The sequence below is a fragment of the Crinia signifera genome, chromosome 2, assembly GCF_055691185.1.
Source record: "Crinia signifera chromosome 2, ASM5569118v1, whole genome shotgun sequence".
NCBI lineage: Eukaryota > Metazoa > Chordata > Amphibia > Anura > Myobatrachidae > Crinia > Crinia signifera.
In genome coordinates this window covers 10232394-10251984 of record NC_139218.1, presented here as the reverse complement: position 1 = coordinate 10251984, position 19591 = coordinate 10232394, and the positions used below count along the sequence as shown (strand labels likewise).

The window sequence follows — 19591 nt, the reverse complement described above, 5'->3', positions numbered from 1 at the left end:
AGGAGCCCCCGATAACTGTATTGGCCACCACTGCTTTATAGAACGCTTGGATGCTATATGTAGCATTATTACCATCTATTTCAGCACTGAAGTGCAAACTAAGTATTTCTTCTGCCTGCCCCTAACGTCAGACCGTACATCGGCAGGACTAGAACAAGACACTTCGGCAGACATCTTTCTGGAGGTGTCAACAAACAGTTCAGTGAATGGGAAAAGAAAACCACACAGAGGACGGCCCGGTGTATACGCTAATTGGCACATCGCTTTATTTTGGAAAACAAACTGTAGGGCGGGCTAATTATTATTATTATTTTGTTCGATAAGTTCATTCCATCACATTGATAAACAAGAATAAAAAATAATATAAAAAAGCAAATGAATGAACGAGAAAAACCAAACAAACAAACAAAAAAAAAGACGCTTTTTGAAATTCACTGGATAGATCGGTTAACCCATAGTTCAACGGAACATTGCACACAGCGGAACAGAGAGAGAGAGAGGGAGGGGGGGCACAGGAGCTGGAATTAAACTCGGATACAGTGCGAAAGAGAATCTCCAAAATGAACTGGATTGGACCATACTTGTAAACTTGCCATAAACAACACCAAGAAACACTTAGAATGTTTAAGCCACACTGTTGGACTGAAACTTTTTTTCCTGCCTTTTACATGTTCTGCCACACAGAGAAAGAGTAGGGGGTGAGGTGGAGGAGCCCACGTGAGGAGTAGGAAGAGGGTCGATAAATGGGGGGGCGGAACCGGAAGGGTAGAACGTTGGAGTCCAAGAGGAGAGTAAGAGGGGGGGACGGGACATATCATTCTCATCAGGCATCTTCTTGGTTAGCCTTGTTCTCGCTACCGGCAGGTTCTTCTTGTTGGGCACTTTCGCTAGGTTTGGTTCCCTCTACGTCATCTGCAGAATAAACAGAAGAAGAAAGTTTTTAGCAAAAGTCGTCTTTTTGAACAGAACAAACGGATCATCAATTCATGATACTGTAAACAATCAAATGCGCTTAAATGAACCATGTTTCAGATTCCCGATCCTGCGCCAAGGTGTTAGATAGAACAGGAAGTGGGTTACATACCGCAGGCTATGGAACATGCAAATATCATATATACTGTGCTCCGAATCGAGGCACCGTAAGAGCTCGGAGAAGACCTGTTGTTAATTCCTGATTCCATGTCCACAAACTCAATAAAGCATCAATTTTAGGGTGTAAGGCAGCAGCAGGAGTGACGCCTCTATAATACAAACCACTCTGACCAGGATTACATCATGTCTGGGGCAGAGGTGACTCTAATCATTGTACTATGACTTAAACAAGCTACGTAGCCACGAATGCCGTAAGCACCACTAAGGGCACATCTCCCGGTGACAATGGAGGCGTTAGGGCTTCGCCGTGTTACAAGCCGCCAGGATATACGGGTTTTATAGCTGAGATTTACTGCGCTAACATAAGAAGAGATTATTTACGCTCAGTGTTCCCCACAGACTCAGCATCTGGACAACACATGTCTACGCCCATGAAGCAACTCGCAATCTTCCAAAACACACACATACAACTAGACAATGAATACAGCAATTAACTTCCATCTGGGAATAGTGAATGGAAACATGGCCCTTCTTCGTTATATGTCATAAAACACTCTAGAATAGGACGCTCTGGGTTATTGTGATGGAAAAGGTTTACTAAACAAAACATAAATATATCTATAGTATATCTATATGAGCTGTCTAATGTATGTGTGTGTGTGTATATATATATATATATATTTTATTATTACACTAGTAAGCTCGCTCGAAGCAAATGCTTTAAAAGCTAGCCTGCTACCTTCTTTGTTTGTGCATGTGTGAGAAAGAGATGTAGTTTTACCAGGGCCGAAACTAGGGTATCCGGCGCCCGGCAGTCATTTTGACGCCCCCCCTTCCCCCTGACCGGTGGGGGGCGGGGACCAAATGACTGCCTTGCCCCTGGCACCAGAGGCTGAGCGACCCCCCGCTATGGTCCGGGGATGGGCAGCGGCGGCTTTCACTCGTAGAAGGCTACGCTATTTGCCTGGTGGTGGGAAGCGCTGCTGATTTTGAAAAGACTTGCCGGACGCTGATTGGCTGAGAGAATTCAGCCAATCAGCGTCCGGCAAGTCTTTTCAAAATCTGTTTCCCAACCGGCAAATAGTGTAGCTTGCTTCCAGCTGCCGCTACGCCCGCCCCCGGACCCCCGCTGCCCGTCCCCAGACCCCCGCTGCCGTACCCCCACTGCCAGGCACCGGACCCCCGCTGCCCAGACCTGACAGCACCCCCCCCCCTCCATGCAACACCCGGGGCGCATGACCCCCTAGCCCCCCCCCCCCCCCTAGTTATGGCCCTAAGGTTCACTCTCTGCCAACAGATGGCAGTGTTTCAGAGACTCACAGACACTAAACACACACACACACATATATATCTCTTATATATTTAGCCAGATCTGTCACTCAAACCCAGTCTCTAACGGTGGGCAGGGCTCCACATACACACAGACCTGGGCAATGTCATACACTGCCCTGGCTTCTACACCAGGCAGCTGCAGCAAGTCACCGCCCACCAACCCCCTCAGCGCAAACACCCCCACCCCCCCTGCCCCATGGGTGCACAGCACGCCCCCAACCCCACCCCCTTCACCTTCTCTCTGCCGCCCACACCGCCGCCGACACCGCTCCTCCCAGCACAAATACCCTCCGTCCGAGGACGCACCCACCCCCCCCACACCCGGCCAGAACTGTGTCTCGCTGGCTCCGCCCACATTGCCCGCCCCTTACTACACGCCGACCAAAGGCGCATCCCCCCACACCCGGCCGGATCCACAGACGGACAGCAGTGCTGAGGCTGCCTCCGCACACACTGCCCGCCCACAGCCGCCCGCACAGCGCCTCGCCAGCCGCTGCCAGCTACATTACGCCGCAGCAGAGAGCAGATCCAGCCGAGATGTAAGGCTGCCTCCGCACACACTGCCCACCCACAGCCGCCCGGATCGCAGGTGCACAGTGCACCGCTAGCCTGCCACCTGCCGCCTGCCATTGCTGCCTCAAGCTGCCCACAGCTGCCGCTGCCCACAGCTGTCCTGGACATCATGCTACCCAGCGCCACCCTCCAGCCCCTGCTCACGACGCACTCTGGATGACCTGCTGCCGCTGACCAACACTCTAATTCACAGTAAGTACCAACCCACTGTCACCCCTGCTGACGCTGACCACCACTGTTCAGCTCCCTAACTACCATCCCACCACCCCATACCACTACAATGCCTCTCCCACCATGGGGTGCTGGGTGCCATAATAGGTGTGCTAAAGTAGTAAACAGCCCCAGTACATGCAGCATTTACTACTTTAGCAGGCTTATGGCACCCAGCACCCCATACCACTACACCACCAACGCCGCTTCTAACACACCTCTCCTCCCTTACTGCACTATCACCCCTGCTGCCACTGACCACCACTGTACAGGACCCTAACTACCATTCCACCACCCCATTACACCACACCACCAACAGCTCTCCCACCATGGGGTGCTGGGTGCCATAATAGGTGTGCTCAAGTATTAAACAGGCCCAGTACGTGCAGCATTTACTGTGGCACCCAACACCCCATACCACTACACCACCAACCCCGCATATAACGCACCTCTCCTCCCTTACCGCACTATCACCCCTGCTGCCACTGACCACCACTGTACAGGACCCTAACTACCATTCCACCACCCCATTACACCACACCACCAACAGCTCTCCCACCATGGGGTGCTGGGTGCCATAATAGGTGTGCTCAAGTATTAAACAGGCCCAGTACGTGCAGCATTTACTGTGGCACCCAACACCCCATACCACTACACCACCAACCCCGCATATAACGCACCTCTCCTCCCTTACCGCACTATCACCCCTGCTGCCGCTGACCCCCACTGTACAGGACCCTAACTACCATCCCACCACCCCATACCACTACACCACCAACAGCTCTCCCACCATGGGGTGCTGAGTGCCATAATAGGTGTGCTAAAGTCCTCAACACACCAGGGTTTCCATCGCAGCCCAGTACGTGCTGCATTTACAACTTTAGCAGCCTTAAAGCACCCAGCACCCAGCACCCAATACCACTCCACCACCAACAACGCCACTTCATACACACCTCTCCTCCCTTATCCGCACTCTCACTAACCTGCTGCAGCAAACCACCACTGTACAGGACCCTAAGTACAATCCCACCACCCCATACTACTACACCACCAACGCCTCTCTCCCCATGGGGTAGTGGGGGCCTCGGCATTTCGGCTGTCGGGATTCCGGCGTCGGGATTCTGAACGCCGGGATCCCGACCACCGGGATTCAGTACTGAATCCCTCCAATACTCACTACTACCACACACACACACACACGCGCACACACATGCATGCCTCCAATACTCACTACTACACACACACACATGCATGCCTCTAATACTCACTACCACACACACACACACACACACGCGCACACACATGCATGCCTCCAATACTCACTACTACACACACACATATGCATGCCTCTAATACTCACTACCACACACACATCCATGCCTCCAGTACTCACAACTATTAACACAAACACCCATGCCTCCAATACTCACAACTACACACACACACCCATCCATGCCTCCAATACACACACACACGCGCGCGCGCACCGACCCATGCCTCACAATACTCACAATTCCATGCCACATGCTTCACACTACTTACCCTTTATCGCTATTAACTCCTGCACTCTACACCACTCACAAAACACACAACCGCACTTTTTACACTCGCATCCCCACATCTATTTACACTCTCCATAACCTGCTGCCACCAAACGTCACTCTCCACCACCATATGTACCTACCACCCACCACCCCATAACACTACACCAACAACGCCTCTTATAACACACCTCTCCTCCCTTAAACATGTAATCTCACACTATATTGTGTGGGTTTAGACACACACACACACACAAATGCATGCCTCCAATACTCACTACTACACACACACACACACATCCATGCCTCCAATACTCACAACTACACACCCACATATCCATGCCTCCAGTACTCACAACTACACACACACACACACACACCCATCTATGCCTCCAATACTCACACACGCGCGCGCACGCGCACAGACCCATGCCTCACAATACTCACAACTCCATGCCACATGCTTCACACTACTTACCCTATATCTCTATTAACTCCTGCACCCTACACCACTCACAAAACACACAACCTCACCTTTTACACTCACATCTCTTATATATTTAGCCAGATCTGTCACTCACAAGCAGTGTAGGTAACGATGGGCGGGCTTCCACGGCTGATTGACAGGCCCGTCCACCGTTAGCCACACTGCAAATCCTGGGCACTTCCGATCTACACATCACCCCCTTTCCCTCTGTCCTACACAGCAGCTCCCACATTATCCGCCCCCTCCTCGGCAGCCACTCCCCATGACCGCCCATACACACCCAAACACCGCCCGACGGCTACACCGCCCCTTGATGACACCAGGTCCCACGGCTACACACCGCCCCCCCCCCCGCCCCCGCCTCGGACACACTCACCGCCCGTTGATGACACCGGGTCACTCGCCCCCCCCCCCCCCAACTCACTCACCGGCTGCCACATCACACTAGCGCCCCTGAAGCAGCGGAATCACCGGGTGATATGCCTCCCCTCCCTCCCCCAAGTCAACGCTGCCCGCCGCTTCACACCCCTGCAGTAAACAGCTCTGGGGGATGAGGCCCCCCCTGGCGCTAACGAGCAGCAGCTGAGCGCAACGATCCCCCCCCCAAGTCAACACTGCTTCAAATTAGCCGAACGCCGGGATCCCGACCACCGGGATTCAGTACTGAATCCCTCCAATACTCACTACTACCACACACACACACACGCGCACACACATGCATGCCTCCAATACTCACTACTACACACACACACATGCATGCCTCTAATACTCACTTCCACACACACACACACACAAACACACACACACACGCGCACACACATGCATGTCTCCAATACTCACTACTACACACACACATATGCATGCCTCTAATACTCACTACCACACACACATCCATGCCTCCAGTACTCACAACTATTAACACAAACACCCATGCCTCCAATACTCACAACTACACACACACACACCCATCCATGCCTCCAATACACACACACACGCGCGCGCGCACCGACCCATGCCTCACAATACTCACAACTCCATGCCACATGCTTCACACTACTTACCCTTTATCTCTATTAACTCCTGCACTCTACACCACTCACAAAACACACAACCGCACTTTTTACACTCGCATCCCCACATCTATTTACACTCTCCATAACCTGCTGCCACCAAACGTCACTCTCCACCACCATACAGTATGTACCTACCACCCACCACCCCATAACACTACACCAACAACGCCTCTTATAACACACCTCTCCTCCCTTAAACATGTAATCTCACACTATATTGTGTGGGTTTAGACACACACACACACACAAATGCATGCCTCCAATACTCACTACAACACACACACACACACATCCATGCCTCCAGTACTCACAACTACACACCCACATATCCATGCCTCCAGTACTCACAACTACACACACACACACACCCATCTATGCCTCCAATACTCACACACGCGCGCGCACGCGCACCGACCCATGCCTCACAATACTCACAACTCCATGCCACATGCTTCACACTACTTACCCTATATCTCTATTAACTCCTGCACCCTACACCACTCACAAAACACACAACCTCACCTTTTACACTCACATCTCTTATATATTTAGCCAGATCTGTCACTCACAAGCAGTGTAGGTAACGATGGGCGGGCTTCCACGGCTGATTGACAGGCCCGTCCACCGTTAGCCACACTGCAAATCCTGGGCACTTCCGATCTACACATCACCCCCTTGCCCTCTGTCCTACACAGCAGCTCCCACATTATCCGCCCCCTCCTCGGCAGCCACTCCCCATGACCGCCCATACACACCCAAACACCGCCCGACGGCTACACCGCCCCTTGATGACACCAGGTCCCACGGCTACACACCGCCCCCCCCCCCGCCCCCGCCTCGGACACACTCAGCGCCTGTTGATGACACCGGGTACTCGCCCCCCCCCCCCCCAACTCACTCACCGGCTGCCACATCACACTAGCGCCCCTGAAGCAGCGGAATCACCGGGTGATATGCCTCCCCTCCCTCCCCCAAGTCAACGCTGCCAGCCGCTTCACACCCCTGCAGTAAACAGCTCTGGGGGATGAGGCCCCCCCTGGCGCTAACGAGCAGCAGCTGAGCGCAACGATCCCCCCCCCCCCCAAGTCAACACCGCTTCAAATTAGCGCCCCTGCAATAAACAGCTCACCGGGGGATGACCCCTCCCCCCCGGCGCTACCCAGCAGCGGCGGCGAGAGTAACTACCCCCCCCCCAAGCAGCGGGTCTCCGGGGGGTCGAGCGCTGCTGTCACACATAGCAGATGGCAGCACAGGCACAGAACGGACCACACTCTGCACTACATACTACAAGGAGGGTAAGCAGCAGCTAGCGGAACCCCGCTCTCTGCTTACCACTAATGTTGTTTGGATCTGGACATTTGCTTTTTTCCCCTACATACTCAATTCCATTTCATCCCCCACAAATATTTACTTCTATTGAATGCCACAGACACTCACTCTCCCCCCATCCCGATCAGAGACCTCTGCCGTTACCTGCTATAGTACATAGGTCCCAGGTTAAGGTACCTATGTCGCCCCACCCACTGCCCCCTCCCTCCCCCCTCACAAGGTCCCCAGCCCCGCCAACATCCCCCTGCAGCACCCCCCCCAGCACCCCCCCCTAAACCCCCACCCCCCCCATCTTCCATTGTTCTCACCGCCATACCTCCTCTTTCCCCTGGCAGGTTTCCCAGCACCCCCTACCCACAAACCATCCCCAGCATCACTTCCCCACCTCCTCATTCTACACCGGGTTCCGCAGCAGGTACCGCAGACCCCCTCCCCCCGCGCACCAGGCAAATCCACCATCTGCGGTACCCACGCACCCATCTATCCGGCACCCTCACCACCCCCGCAACTGCCAGTCTCTCAACCATTCCACCCCTTCACCTCACCAACCTACACCACCCATCCGAAAACACCCCGCATGTGGAACTCCAACACCCGCAGTATCCTCACACCTGTGACTACCCCACCCACAACACACCCAAACAACCTCCCTCGCACCCCAACCTCCCACAACACCACCACACCCACCCATGACACCACCCCACCCCACCCACTCACAGCACAAACGCATCCACTTGCAAAACACCACAACCACACCTCCAGCACCTGCAGTACACCAATACCCGCCCCTACCCCATCCACAACACACTCACACCCCATCCCTCACCCACCCCGCACCTCCAACAACTGCTGCACCCCCAACCCAAGTACAGCACCCCCACCTCCCTCAGCCACAATCGTCACGGCACCTAACCAAATGACACGGCCCAACCCCGCCACTGCAACTCCACCACACACAGTATCCCCAAAGCCACCACTCCCCTACCCACACCACCCCCAAGCACCTCCTTCCCACCCATACCACCCAACCCTCACAATAACTGCACAGGTTAAGGGGGCGCAGCCCCTTACGACGGTGTGAAGAGCGCCCGTAGGGCGCGATGAATCACCTAGTATATATATATATATATGATATCAAGTTGAAAAGAGACAAATTTGATGTCATCACATAAGCATGTACAGTAATGACATTTTGTCTGAATTTATACCAGTTTCAGTGATGTCACTTCCTGAGATTATGGCCCATATTCATCTGATATTTATTGGGACAATGCCCTGATCACCAGATTGGGGTTTAGAAATATTAAATTGTTTAACCACTTAATTAACACATTTTCCCCACAATACTGCTCAGAAACTGCTGTTTTTTTTATTTTTATTTATTACTTAATAAAATTTAAAATGCGCTTTTAATAAAATATATAAATATTTGGATGTGTTTTGCAATAAAAATATCTTCCCACTCCCCATTGGCAATCCCCCCCCCCCAAGTGCTCCTGAATTCTTAAAATAGTACCATCTTCGTAATAAAGAAACACAAGCATGTTTTATAACACCACCCCACCACCCCAACCCCCACACACACACATATCTACACCCCCTATGATCCGGGTATTTTATTATTATTATAACCACCCCCTCATCATAATAGCATCATTAAAATATATTTTTTTCCGCCCTCCCCACTGTTTAAAGTTTCTCATTTGAAGTGTGTACGGGGCTTAAGAGCATAAAAGAAATGAAAAAGGCAACGCCGGGGTGCACAGAACACATACAGAGAGAATAAACATTGTACATAACACATTTTATTAAATGCACTATATAAAGTTTGATAGATTGATTAAATAATTGATCGATTTTAGAGAAGAAAATATGAGAAAAAATACATAATAAAAGATGAAAAGTAATAAAAGTCTAAATCTAAAGTATAATCTATATAATAAAATAAAGTGCTGATAAAAATTAGACAAATGATTGAGGGGGATAATAATAAGACAAGGAGAAAGAGTATATATATATTTTTATTATTACTATTATTATTTGTCTTGCAATGTCAGGTCAGTTTTATCATAAGAGAAAAATATTAAGATATCATACTTTAGTGGATCATCTGTTTAATTAAACATCAATCCTTAGTACACAATATGGCCGTCCTCTCGCTGATTCCTTGCTATTGGGGACATCGGAGTATCTCCCCAATAGCAAGGGGAAATAGCAAGGGTGTTCCTGATGTACCTAATTTTGTAAACCTTAAGGAAAGCACTCTAGCACTCTAATCACTTTCAGGTGAACCAGCCAGTAGTATCTTTAGGTTTCAGAACTCATAGTTGTTCTAGATGGAAAAAAAAAAAAAGAACCGGATTAGGTGATTTGCCAACAGTTGAGCTATTACATCAACGGCTTTCAATGTTTTTGGAAAGTACAATAAAATGCAGGATATTAGATTATCTGTAATCCTAGCCCGAGTCCACACGCTGGAGACTGTATCCAGCCCAGGAATATTGGGAGGAAAAACCACTGATAATAATAACAGAGTAATGGTCGCTGTGCACTTAGGATGAACTTAAAGCGCCCATTTATATCGGCTTTCATTCACGTCACTAATGCCCTTATGACCTCTTCTCTCCAGCGGTGTCGTGACCTGGAACTAAATATAAGATTGGCCGGAGGTGTGAAAACTGTGGAGAGCAAGACAGCAGGGTCAGGAGCCAGGAGGACGCGTTAGAGAGGAGGCGCAATGTCACCGCTGAAAATATGAAACCACAGAGGAGGGTGCAGCATAAAGACGACAAAACCCATCGCTACAATATTGCTCTGTGGTTTGTGTGATGTGGCTGAGCGTGGAGCTGGCGCTCTACGTATACAATGGTGTCATTGTCACGGTCTCTCTTTCTACATTATGGGCCGCTGTAATGTGTGCCTGGTATAGCACTTAGGGCCCGATTCAGCTTGAGTCACAATGTTGCGAGTTTGGCTGCGTTCCGATGTTTCGGGGATGTAGTGCGCATGTGGAACCTCTCAGTGCGAATGGCTTCAGCAGCTTGCATAGTCGCCCAGCTGTTCGCAGTCATCGGGGTGGGCAGGCGGAGGACAGGGTATCGGAGCATGGGAACCCCCAGCATTTCCTGGTGGGTGCTCCCAGGAAACCGCTGGGTGTCCCGGTATGAACGCAGGCGGCCTGGTACCTGCAGGGGGCGGGCAGCTAACGTAACATCATGTCTTCGTCCCAGATGCTCACAAATATAAGTCAGTCTAGGCTGATTATATCTGCACATGGGTGGCACAATCATTCGATGGTCGGTGACCATCGAAGGATTGTTTACCCGTATAGTCGCACGCGGATGGATGTGTGAGCGTGAAATGCGGGCGAACATATGGGGAAGGGGTCCGTACATTTGTACGACCGGTGGATGGCATCTGATGGCTCCGTAAGGTGCAAATGTACGCAGCTGACTGAGCCTTACTGAATCACCCCGATTGTAGTTTGATACATAGTTGCATCATACAGTACTTGGATAACAGTATGATGAAATGGGGGAGTGACATTGATAATAAAAACAATGCGTATAACCTACATTATCATTTGGCAAAGGTAGAAGAGACCTAATTACAAAAACTGCTCCCAAGGTGCATCCCACTATGACGTCATATGTTTTAGCATTGTGCCACAAAGGACGTTCCTCCACCCCGTTATCAATGGCTACCTGTCTATGCAACGTGTCAGAGAGTGTTGCACATTCAGCAGCCAAATAATATCAGTAACCGGCAATTGCTCCTATATTGCAATCCCCGAACTAAGGGGGAAATTTAATAAGATCGAATGGGAACCAATGCATCCATTTCTACCCATTCGATCTTTATCAGCACATTTATCCAGGGCCATCTTAACCCATTGGCTTGATGGGCAGCTGCCTAAGGGCCCTCCAATTCTAGGGGCCTTCAAGCAGGGGTAGATTGGGATTTTTGACAAGTGACCCCTGAGCTTCTTGGAAGGCAGGTAGAGAATGCTGCCTGGTTGTTTGATTGCGAATTATTCACAATCAGAATGGCCAGGCAACATCCGATTCCTGCTTCCCAGCCTGCAGCCAGAGAGTAAATGGCTGTCAGCATGTTGATTGGTGGATGACTGGGGCTATGCACCAATCAGAGTAAAGCATCCTCTTCCCTGTGAATGGGTGTGGAGGGGCAGCAGCAGCAGTGCATATGCTTTGCCCTGGACCTACAATGCTGTTAAGACAGACCTGCATTTACTAAATTCAAATGCCGAATTCAGCTAAGTTGCCGTTTTTATGAACTCAGACTAATTCGGCATTTCAAATGAGTACACCATCGATAGACTTCTATTAGATTGTCTAATATATAATTATTCATATGGCTGAATTCAGATAAAAATCTACATTTTCCGGAAGCCTGCATGGACCAGTCTAATCTGTACCCTGCTTCTCTGTGTAAAACTAACAAAAAAATTATTAGTTATTAAAAAAAATAAAAAATGCTGTGGGCTCCCCCCCTCCAGGCTCTTGGCCCCGTGCTAATTACAAAAATATGGGGGCTATATCCAGGACCAGTGCTGGTTATACTTGTGCGTGTGTGTGCGTGTGGGGGACCTACGACAATTCCCCTCCCATAGTTTTACATAGAGAAGCATCAAGGGGATTCGGGCGCTGGGGGGGGGGGGGGGGGGGGTGTGTGGTTACTGTCTAATCAGTGCTATTAATTTATCTTTAGGTTTGCAACCATGCTGACTTGGGGAGAATGTACAAGGAACCCAACTCTGCACAGCAGCAGTGCTACCCACGGTGCCACGGGTCATGTATGTGTATGTGTGTGTGTGTGTGTGTGTGTGTGTGTCTTATACACTCAAGAAAGCACTTAGTCAGATTAATAATAGCGGCTATTTAAAAGCCTACAACACTTTATCGTACAGTTACAGCATAAAAAGTGTCTCTATAAGATGAACAAATTACAGCTTGAAACCCCAATTACGGGAGGTTAATTAGCTTAATGGCTGGGCAGGATTTTTCACACTATACAATAATTCACAATACACTTCCATCTAAAAGAAGTTTAGTGTATAATAACTTTGAAAGCATTTAAAGACCACATTGTGCGACCTGCGGAATATCCCACAATGCTCAGGGTACAATGGCCACCCACCGCTCTTGATTCCGAGACTCATCTGGAAGTGTAGGGAACAGAAGATTTTGTTTCACCTTAGGCACTTAGGGGTCAATTACATTTCTTAATGAAAGCACCTAGATTCGATTGGAACGCTCTGCACCATTGAGGGCCCGTTGCTAAAAATACAATAAATCGTGTAATCAAGTTTAATCATCCTTGTATGACCAAAGTACATATAATATATTAGCAATCTGCAATATGCAATATCCAGTCTGCAATTATAATGTGCCAATTATTGGACGTTTGAAACTGCTCATTTTCAAGCTTTTCAAACTCACAGGGAGGAATATAAAATACTAACTAAAAGCTTGTCAAAATGACGGCTTTTGCAATGTGCTTACACTTTGAGCTGTGACAGTTTTTACTTTCACTTTGAGCTGTGACAGTTTTTAGTCCCTACAAACTCTCCACCCCACCCACTACAATTAGGATGCGATTAACATCTCCGCGGATGGAATGCTGGCAGTTAGAAATCCAATGCCGGCATTCCGACTTGCGGACAGAATCCCTACATTGATGAAGATGCCGACACGGGAAATTATACCGCCGGAACTTATGGATGCGCTAGCGGGGGACTTAGGGTTAGGCTGCAAAGAAGGAGAAGGAGGATAGGGTTATTCACCTAGAACAGGGGTGGGGAACCTCAGGCCCGGGGGCCGTATGCGGCCCCCGTAGCCAGTCTGAGTGGCCATCCCACCCGCCCGGCGGCTTTGCTGGGAGTCAAGTACAGGGGAATTCTAGAGAGACGTCGGTAGTTCTTGCAAGATTCCTCTTAATCAACAGCAGCCGGAGACTGTCAGTCCTGTTCAGCGGCAGCCGCCGGAGCGTGGGACGGCTGCAGCAGGACAATTTGTAAGAGAGATTTTTACATATGGCCCCAGAAGGATTTTTTCCCCATACAAACGGCCCATGGCACAAAAAAGGTTCCACAGCCCTGACCTAGAAGGAGGGTTAGGATTGAGCACTAGAGGGGAGGCTTAGAGCAAGGCCATAACTACATGCGTGACTTGTACACAGAACAGGTCACCTGGGGGAGGAAGGAAGTGGAGAGGCATACAATGCCAAGCCGAAGCTGCCTGTCCTCCTCTTCCTCTGTGGGCAGTAGCGCAGAGTGGGTAAGATACCTTTCTTCTCCCCCTGCTCCCTGTCCAAGAGGGGGGAGCTGCCTCCAGCATCAGTGCTGAGAGGGGAAACTGCCTTGTCTCTCTTCCCTTGCTGGGCAGCTGGCTCCTGCCCCCCTGCCAGCAGGAAATCTTTCTCTCCTCTCCCCGCAGAGCCATGAAGCTGATTTTCCTCTCCCCATTTCATGCAGGCTGGCGGCAGTGACTGCTGTGTGGCACAATATGTAACAGGCATTAAGTTGTCTGGTATAATGTGTAATGGGCATTACAGTGTGTGGCATAATATGTAATAGGTATTAAGGTGTGAAGCATAGTTTGTAATAGGCATTATAGTGTGCAATATAATGTGTATTTTGCATTACGGTGTGCGGTATAATGTGCAATGGGCATTATGGTGTGCAGTATAATGTTTAATAGTCATTGCAGAGGGTGGTATAATGTGTAATAGGCATTATTGTGTGTTGTGTAATATGTAATGGGCATTATAGTGTGTGGTATAATGTGTAATGGGCATTACGGTGTGAGGTATTATGTGTTATAGGCATTATGGTGTGCTGTATAATGTGTAATGGGCATTATAGTGTCTGGCATAATGTGTAATGGGCATTATAGTGTGTGGTATAATGTGTAATGGGCATTACGGTGTGAGGTATTATGTGTTATAGGCATTATGGTGTGCGGTATAATGTGTAATGGGCATTATAGTGTCTGGCATAATGTGTAATGGCATTATAGTGTCTGGCATAATGTTTAATGTGCATTACATTGTGTGAGAATGTGAAGCCACCACCCTACATATTTGGGCATGTTGAGGGAGGTTTAGGATTAAGGAAGGCCAGGAAGAGGGTGAGTATACACACACCAGGCCCCTGTTGGGATTGATTCCCTCTATAGGCAGGGCCGAAACTAGGGTTTACGGCGCCCGGGGCAAGGCAGTCATTTGGTCGCCCGTCCGGGGGAGGGGACCAAATAACTGCCTTGCTCCTGGCGCCGGAGGCTGGGCATCCCCCCGCTGACAACACACCTGTTGCTGGACGCTGATTGGCTGAATTCAGCCAATCAGCGTCCGGCAAGTCTTTTCAAAGTCATCAGCGCTTCCCGCCGCCAGGCAAATAGCGCTAGGAGACGGAGTGAAAGCTGCCGCTACAGCGGCTACACCAGTCCCCGGAATCCCGCTGCCTGTCCCCGGACCCCCGCTGCCTGTCCCTGGATCCCCACTGCCTGTCCCTGGACCAGAGCTGCCCGGACCTCACAGTGCCCCCCCCCTATGCAGCGCCCGGGGCGCCTGAGCCCCCAGCCCCAGTTACGGCCCTGCTATAGGTATCCCGGGACAGCGCCGGGCAGGATCAGTGCGGAATCTGTAGTCATCAGATGCTACTGGTGGCTATCGACACTTTCATCTCTGCGTTTGCACCTAACCCATATTTCCCAGAATCCCTGGGCGGCTGGTGGATATGTTGAGCAGTTCCTCCAGGTAGAGGGAGAGAAGGCGACTCCCCCGCATCCTGTGCCATTACATGGAGTGGTCATAGGATTCTCCGTGCGGTAAATTCACTAAGACGGGAGTTCTATTGAAGATGGGATGTTACCTATAGCAACCAATCAGATTCTACTTCTTATGTATTTAGCACCATCTAGAAGATAATAGATAGAATCTGATTGGTTGCTATGGGCAACATCCTATCTTCAATAGAACTCCCATCTTAGTCAATTTACCCCAATGAATCTTATTCAAGAGAGATACAGTTGTGAGAGAAAAAGTACCAGCCAAGCAGCTGCTGACTTACATTTTATAGGCTGTGTTAGAAAAATGGCAGTTATGAGCGGATTGGTTGGTACATTATCTCTCACCTCTATTGGTACATTATCTCTCACCATGATATCTGTCTCCAAGCTTTGATAAAAATACTCTAAAACGTTTTATTATAATAATTAGTGTGTTCCTATAACACAAACTCTGTTCTCCTCTCTTTCTTCATATCCTACAAGTCGCAGCAGCAGAGCTGCAGGTCACTATACAGTATACACACTTGGGGCCTGATTCAGACCAGTTGGCAGCCTAGGGAACAGGTAAACGCAACCCACCACCCCACCGAATGCCCCCCCTAGCATGCGAGGAGATGTGTATGGCAATACATCCCGTCGTGTGTGGCTGCATGGCCACATGATTTCATGGGGGTGCTTCCCCTGCTGCCACCACCAGACCACCCCGGCAGGTGTGAAACGTATACGCCCCTTTGTTGTTTGTCACATCACTTCAGCTGAAGAGGGCTGCACAGACAGCTTGTGAACTTGGACAGCAGTGACTGGAGCAAATCACTATGAATCCAGTTTAAAGATATCTGTCCCGGTGCCCTTCTGACAGCTGGAGTCCAGCAGCAGCTGCGTCTAATGTCTCTGAGAGTTACACCACTGGGCAAAGCACAATAGAAGAATATATCTTCACATTCTAAGGCGATGCTTAATTAATCAGGCAGTGGTGGCATTTCTAGTGAACAGAATTGCCTGGCAGGACTGTGGCAGAAATGAGGCATGTAAGATAACATAAGATAATCAGAAAGACATTCGCGCCTGGTCTAATTGTTTTATATTTTCATTTGTTAAGTTAAAAATACTTTCATTCCACTTGTTCGTCAGAACCTATCACCCTGGGACAGAAATATGACTGCTGCGTGAACAGTACCCAGGGCTGTGAATCTAAGGGCATGACGCCAAGAGGGACCCGCGATGCTCATTGTCTAGACAACAGATGCACGGTTGCCATAGAAACCTGCCACCTCCGCTGATGGACCAGCTTCAAGTCCCTGAGAGAAGGCACAGTGCCCGTCCCAAGCTCCCTACAGGTTCTACTGCAACTTCAAGGGGAAAGAAAAACACATTTCTGACAGATTATAAACCTTTAATAGCAAAAAAACTCAGCCATCCCTCTCTAACGCCAATAAAGTGTTTTGTTGAGGCCTGTATAATCATGACATCAAGAAATAATGACATCATTGAGACACTGTAAGAGCCGCTGTGTAATATTAGCCGATTTTGGAAGCGATTTTGTGAATTGTTTTTTGCAAAGTCGGCCAACGCAACAGCGTCTGAGTTCATTGAAAGTCCAGGTTTTCAGCCCCGAGTAAGAGCAGCCAGCAAAAAGTTGTATCCAGATGTTTTTCCTATGTTAAACATACAACTCGGCCTATGTAATGGGAGCAGAGTTGGAAAAAGAGTTGGGGGGGGGGGGGTTGTAATCAGCAATGTTCAATTAATCCATGATATAATTATTTGTAACTTTTATAGAATCCACAATATATATATTGATCTGTCAAATGCATCTTCTTTGCATTGCTATGTGAATTTGATGCACAAGCAGCTTATGCTGATTAAAATTATGTATAGCGTGCTTATATTCTGTATATAATTGCAACTGTGTCTGCATAAAAATATTATTCTGCAGTATTTTCCAGCCAAACACTGTAACATCATTTTGTATGCAGATACAGTCACATACAATGATATGCATCATGCCTATATTCTGTGTAAATTACAACTGTATCTGCATACCAAATGATGTTACAGTGTTTGGCTGGAAAATACTGCAGAATAATATTTTTATGCAGATACAGTTGCAATTATATACAGAAAATGTGTTCACTGATTACATAGCACTGATGATAAAACTGATTTCACTGATTACATCACACTGATCATAAAACTGCTTTCCCTGATCATAAAACTGCTTTCCCTGATCATAAAACTGCTTTCCCTGATTATATAACACTGATAATAAAAGAAGAATGGTCAGAAACTCACCAGGACCAGACTGTGGGGCAGTTCTGGTTACAGACAGACAAATGGGTGAAAACACAGATACATAAAACAGAGCCAGTATAAGCTGGAACACCCAGGATCAGACACTTGCAGGGAAATAGAAGGCTATCGTATCTCAGGGTAACACAGACTAGTCAGGATTAGGGTTAGTCAGGAAGGACTAAGTATGATATGCAGTAATATCTAGAAACAAACAGTATAACCAGCACAGAGTTTAGGACAGGCTGGGTAATATAGGGAGCAATATCCAATCAGAACAGCTGGAATGGACAAGCCCCCTAAATGAGGAAAGTCACTGTAGGTGAGCAGCCTGACACACAAGGCAGAGTGCTAATTGCCTAGTTATGTGACAGGTGAAACTGCACACAGAACAAATACAAAAGACAGGCTGCATTTACACAGACCCACCAGAGGCGGCTCATAACAGTTTTAACGACAAGTATACAATACAGTGCTCATTCTATTTTCAAGTATACATTACAGAGCCCATTCTGATGACAAGTATGCAATGCAAAGTCCATTCTGATGACAAGTATACAATACACAGTCCATTCTGATGACAAATATACATTACAGAGCTCATTCTGGTGACAAGTATACAATGCAGAGCACAGTATGATGGCAAGTATACAATACAGAGCCCATTCTGATGACAAATATACAATGCAAAGTCCATTCTGATGACACGTATACAATACACAGTCCATTTTGATGACAAATATACAATACAGTGCTTATTCTGGTGACAAGTATACAATACAGAGCTTATTCTGATAGCAAGTGTATAATACAGAACCCATACTGATGACACATATATAATACAGAATCCCTACTGATGATAGGTATGCAATACAGAGCTCATTCTGATGACAAATATACAATACATAGCTCATTCTGAGGACTAATATACCAAACAGAATCCATTCTATGGAGAAGTATACAATGCAGAGTCCATTCTGATAACAAATACAATACATAGCTCATTTTGCTGACTAATGAACCATACAGAACCCATTCTGATGAGAGTATACAATACAGAGTTCATTGTGATGACTCTTATACAATACAGAGCTATACCTGATGAGCCACATTACAGAGCAACATCTGATGACTACTATACAGAGGTCCTTCTGCAGTGAGCACTGGTTCTGGCTGCAGATCTTTGTGACCGTTGGAAGCCACAGTGTGATAACGCCAGTGGGGAATCACACAGTCACCAGAAAACCTGCAGCAAAAGGGTTTCTCTTAGTTAATGTAAATAAAGTGAATAAAAACAATTATGTTATCTTATAGCTTTACACACCATCTCTTTCTTGGTGCCCAGTCATTGCAGAGAAACTTTCTCAGCTCAATTTACAATACAGAGTCACATCTAATGAGTTGTACACAATACAGAGCCACATCTAATGAGTTGTACACAATACAGAGCCACATCTAATGAGTCACACACAATACAGAGCCACATCTAATGAGTCACACACAATACAGAGCCACATCTAATGAGTCCTATACAATACAGAGCCACATCTAATGAGTCCTATACAATACAGAGCCACATCTAATGAGTCACACACAATACAGAGCCACATCTAATGAGTCCTATACAATACAGAGCCACATCTAATGAGATGTATACAATGCAGAGCCACATCTAATGAGTCGTATACAATACAGGGCAACATCTAATGAGTCCTATACAATACAGAGCCACATCTAATGAGTCCTATACAATACAGAGCCACATCTAATGAGTCCTATACAATACAGAGCCACATCTAATGAGTCGTATACAACACAGAGCCACATCTAATGAGTCGTATACAATACAGAGCCACA

General features: G+C 48.1%; 1 protein-coding gene across 1 annotated transcript in view; it reads right to left on the bottom strand.

Annotated features, from left to right (window-relative positions):
• Positions 1 to 242: 242 nt before the first annotated feature.
• GAP43 (growth associated protein 43) overlaps positions 243 to 19591 on the bottom strand; it is a 42564-nt gene continuing 23215 nt past the window's right edge. The window contains 1 exon segment of the mRNA XM_083170648.1: positions 243 to 912. Coding sequence (XP_083026774.1) covers positions 824 to 912 — 89 coding nt within the window. The 3' untranslated portion in view covers positions 243 to 823.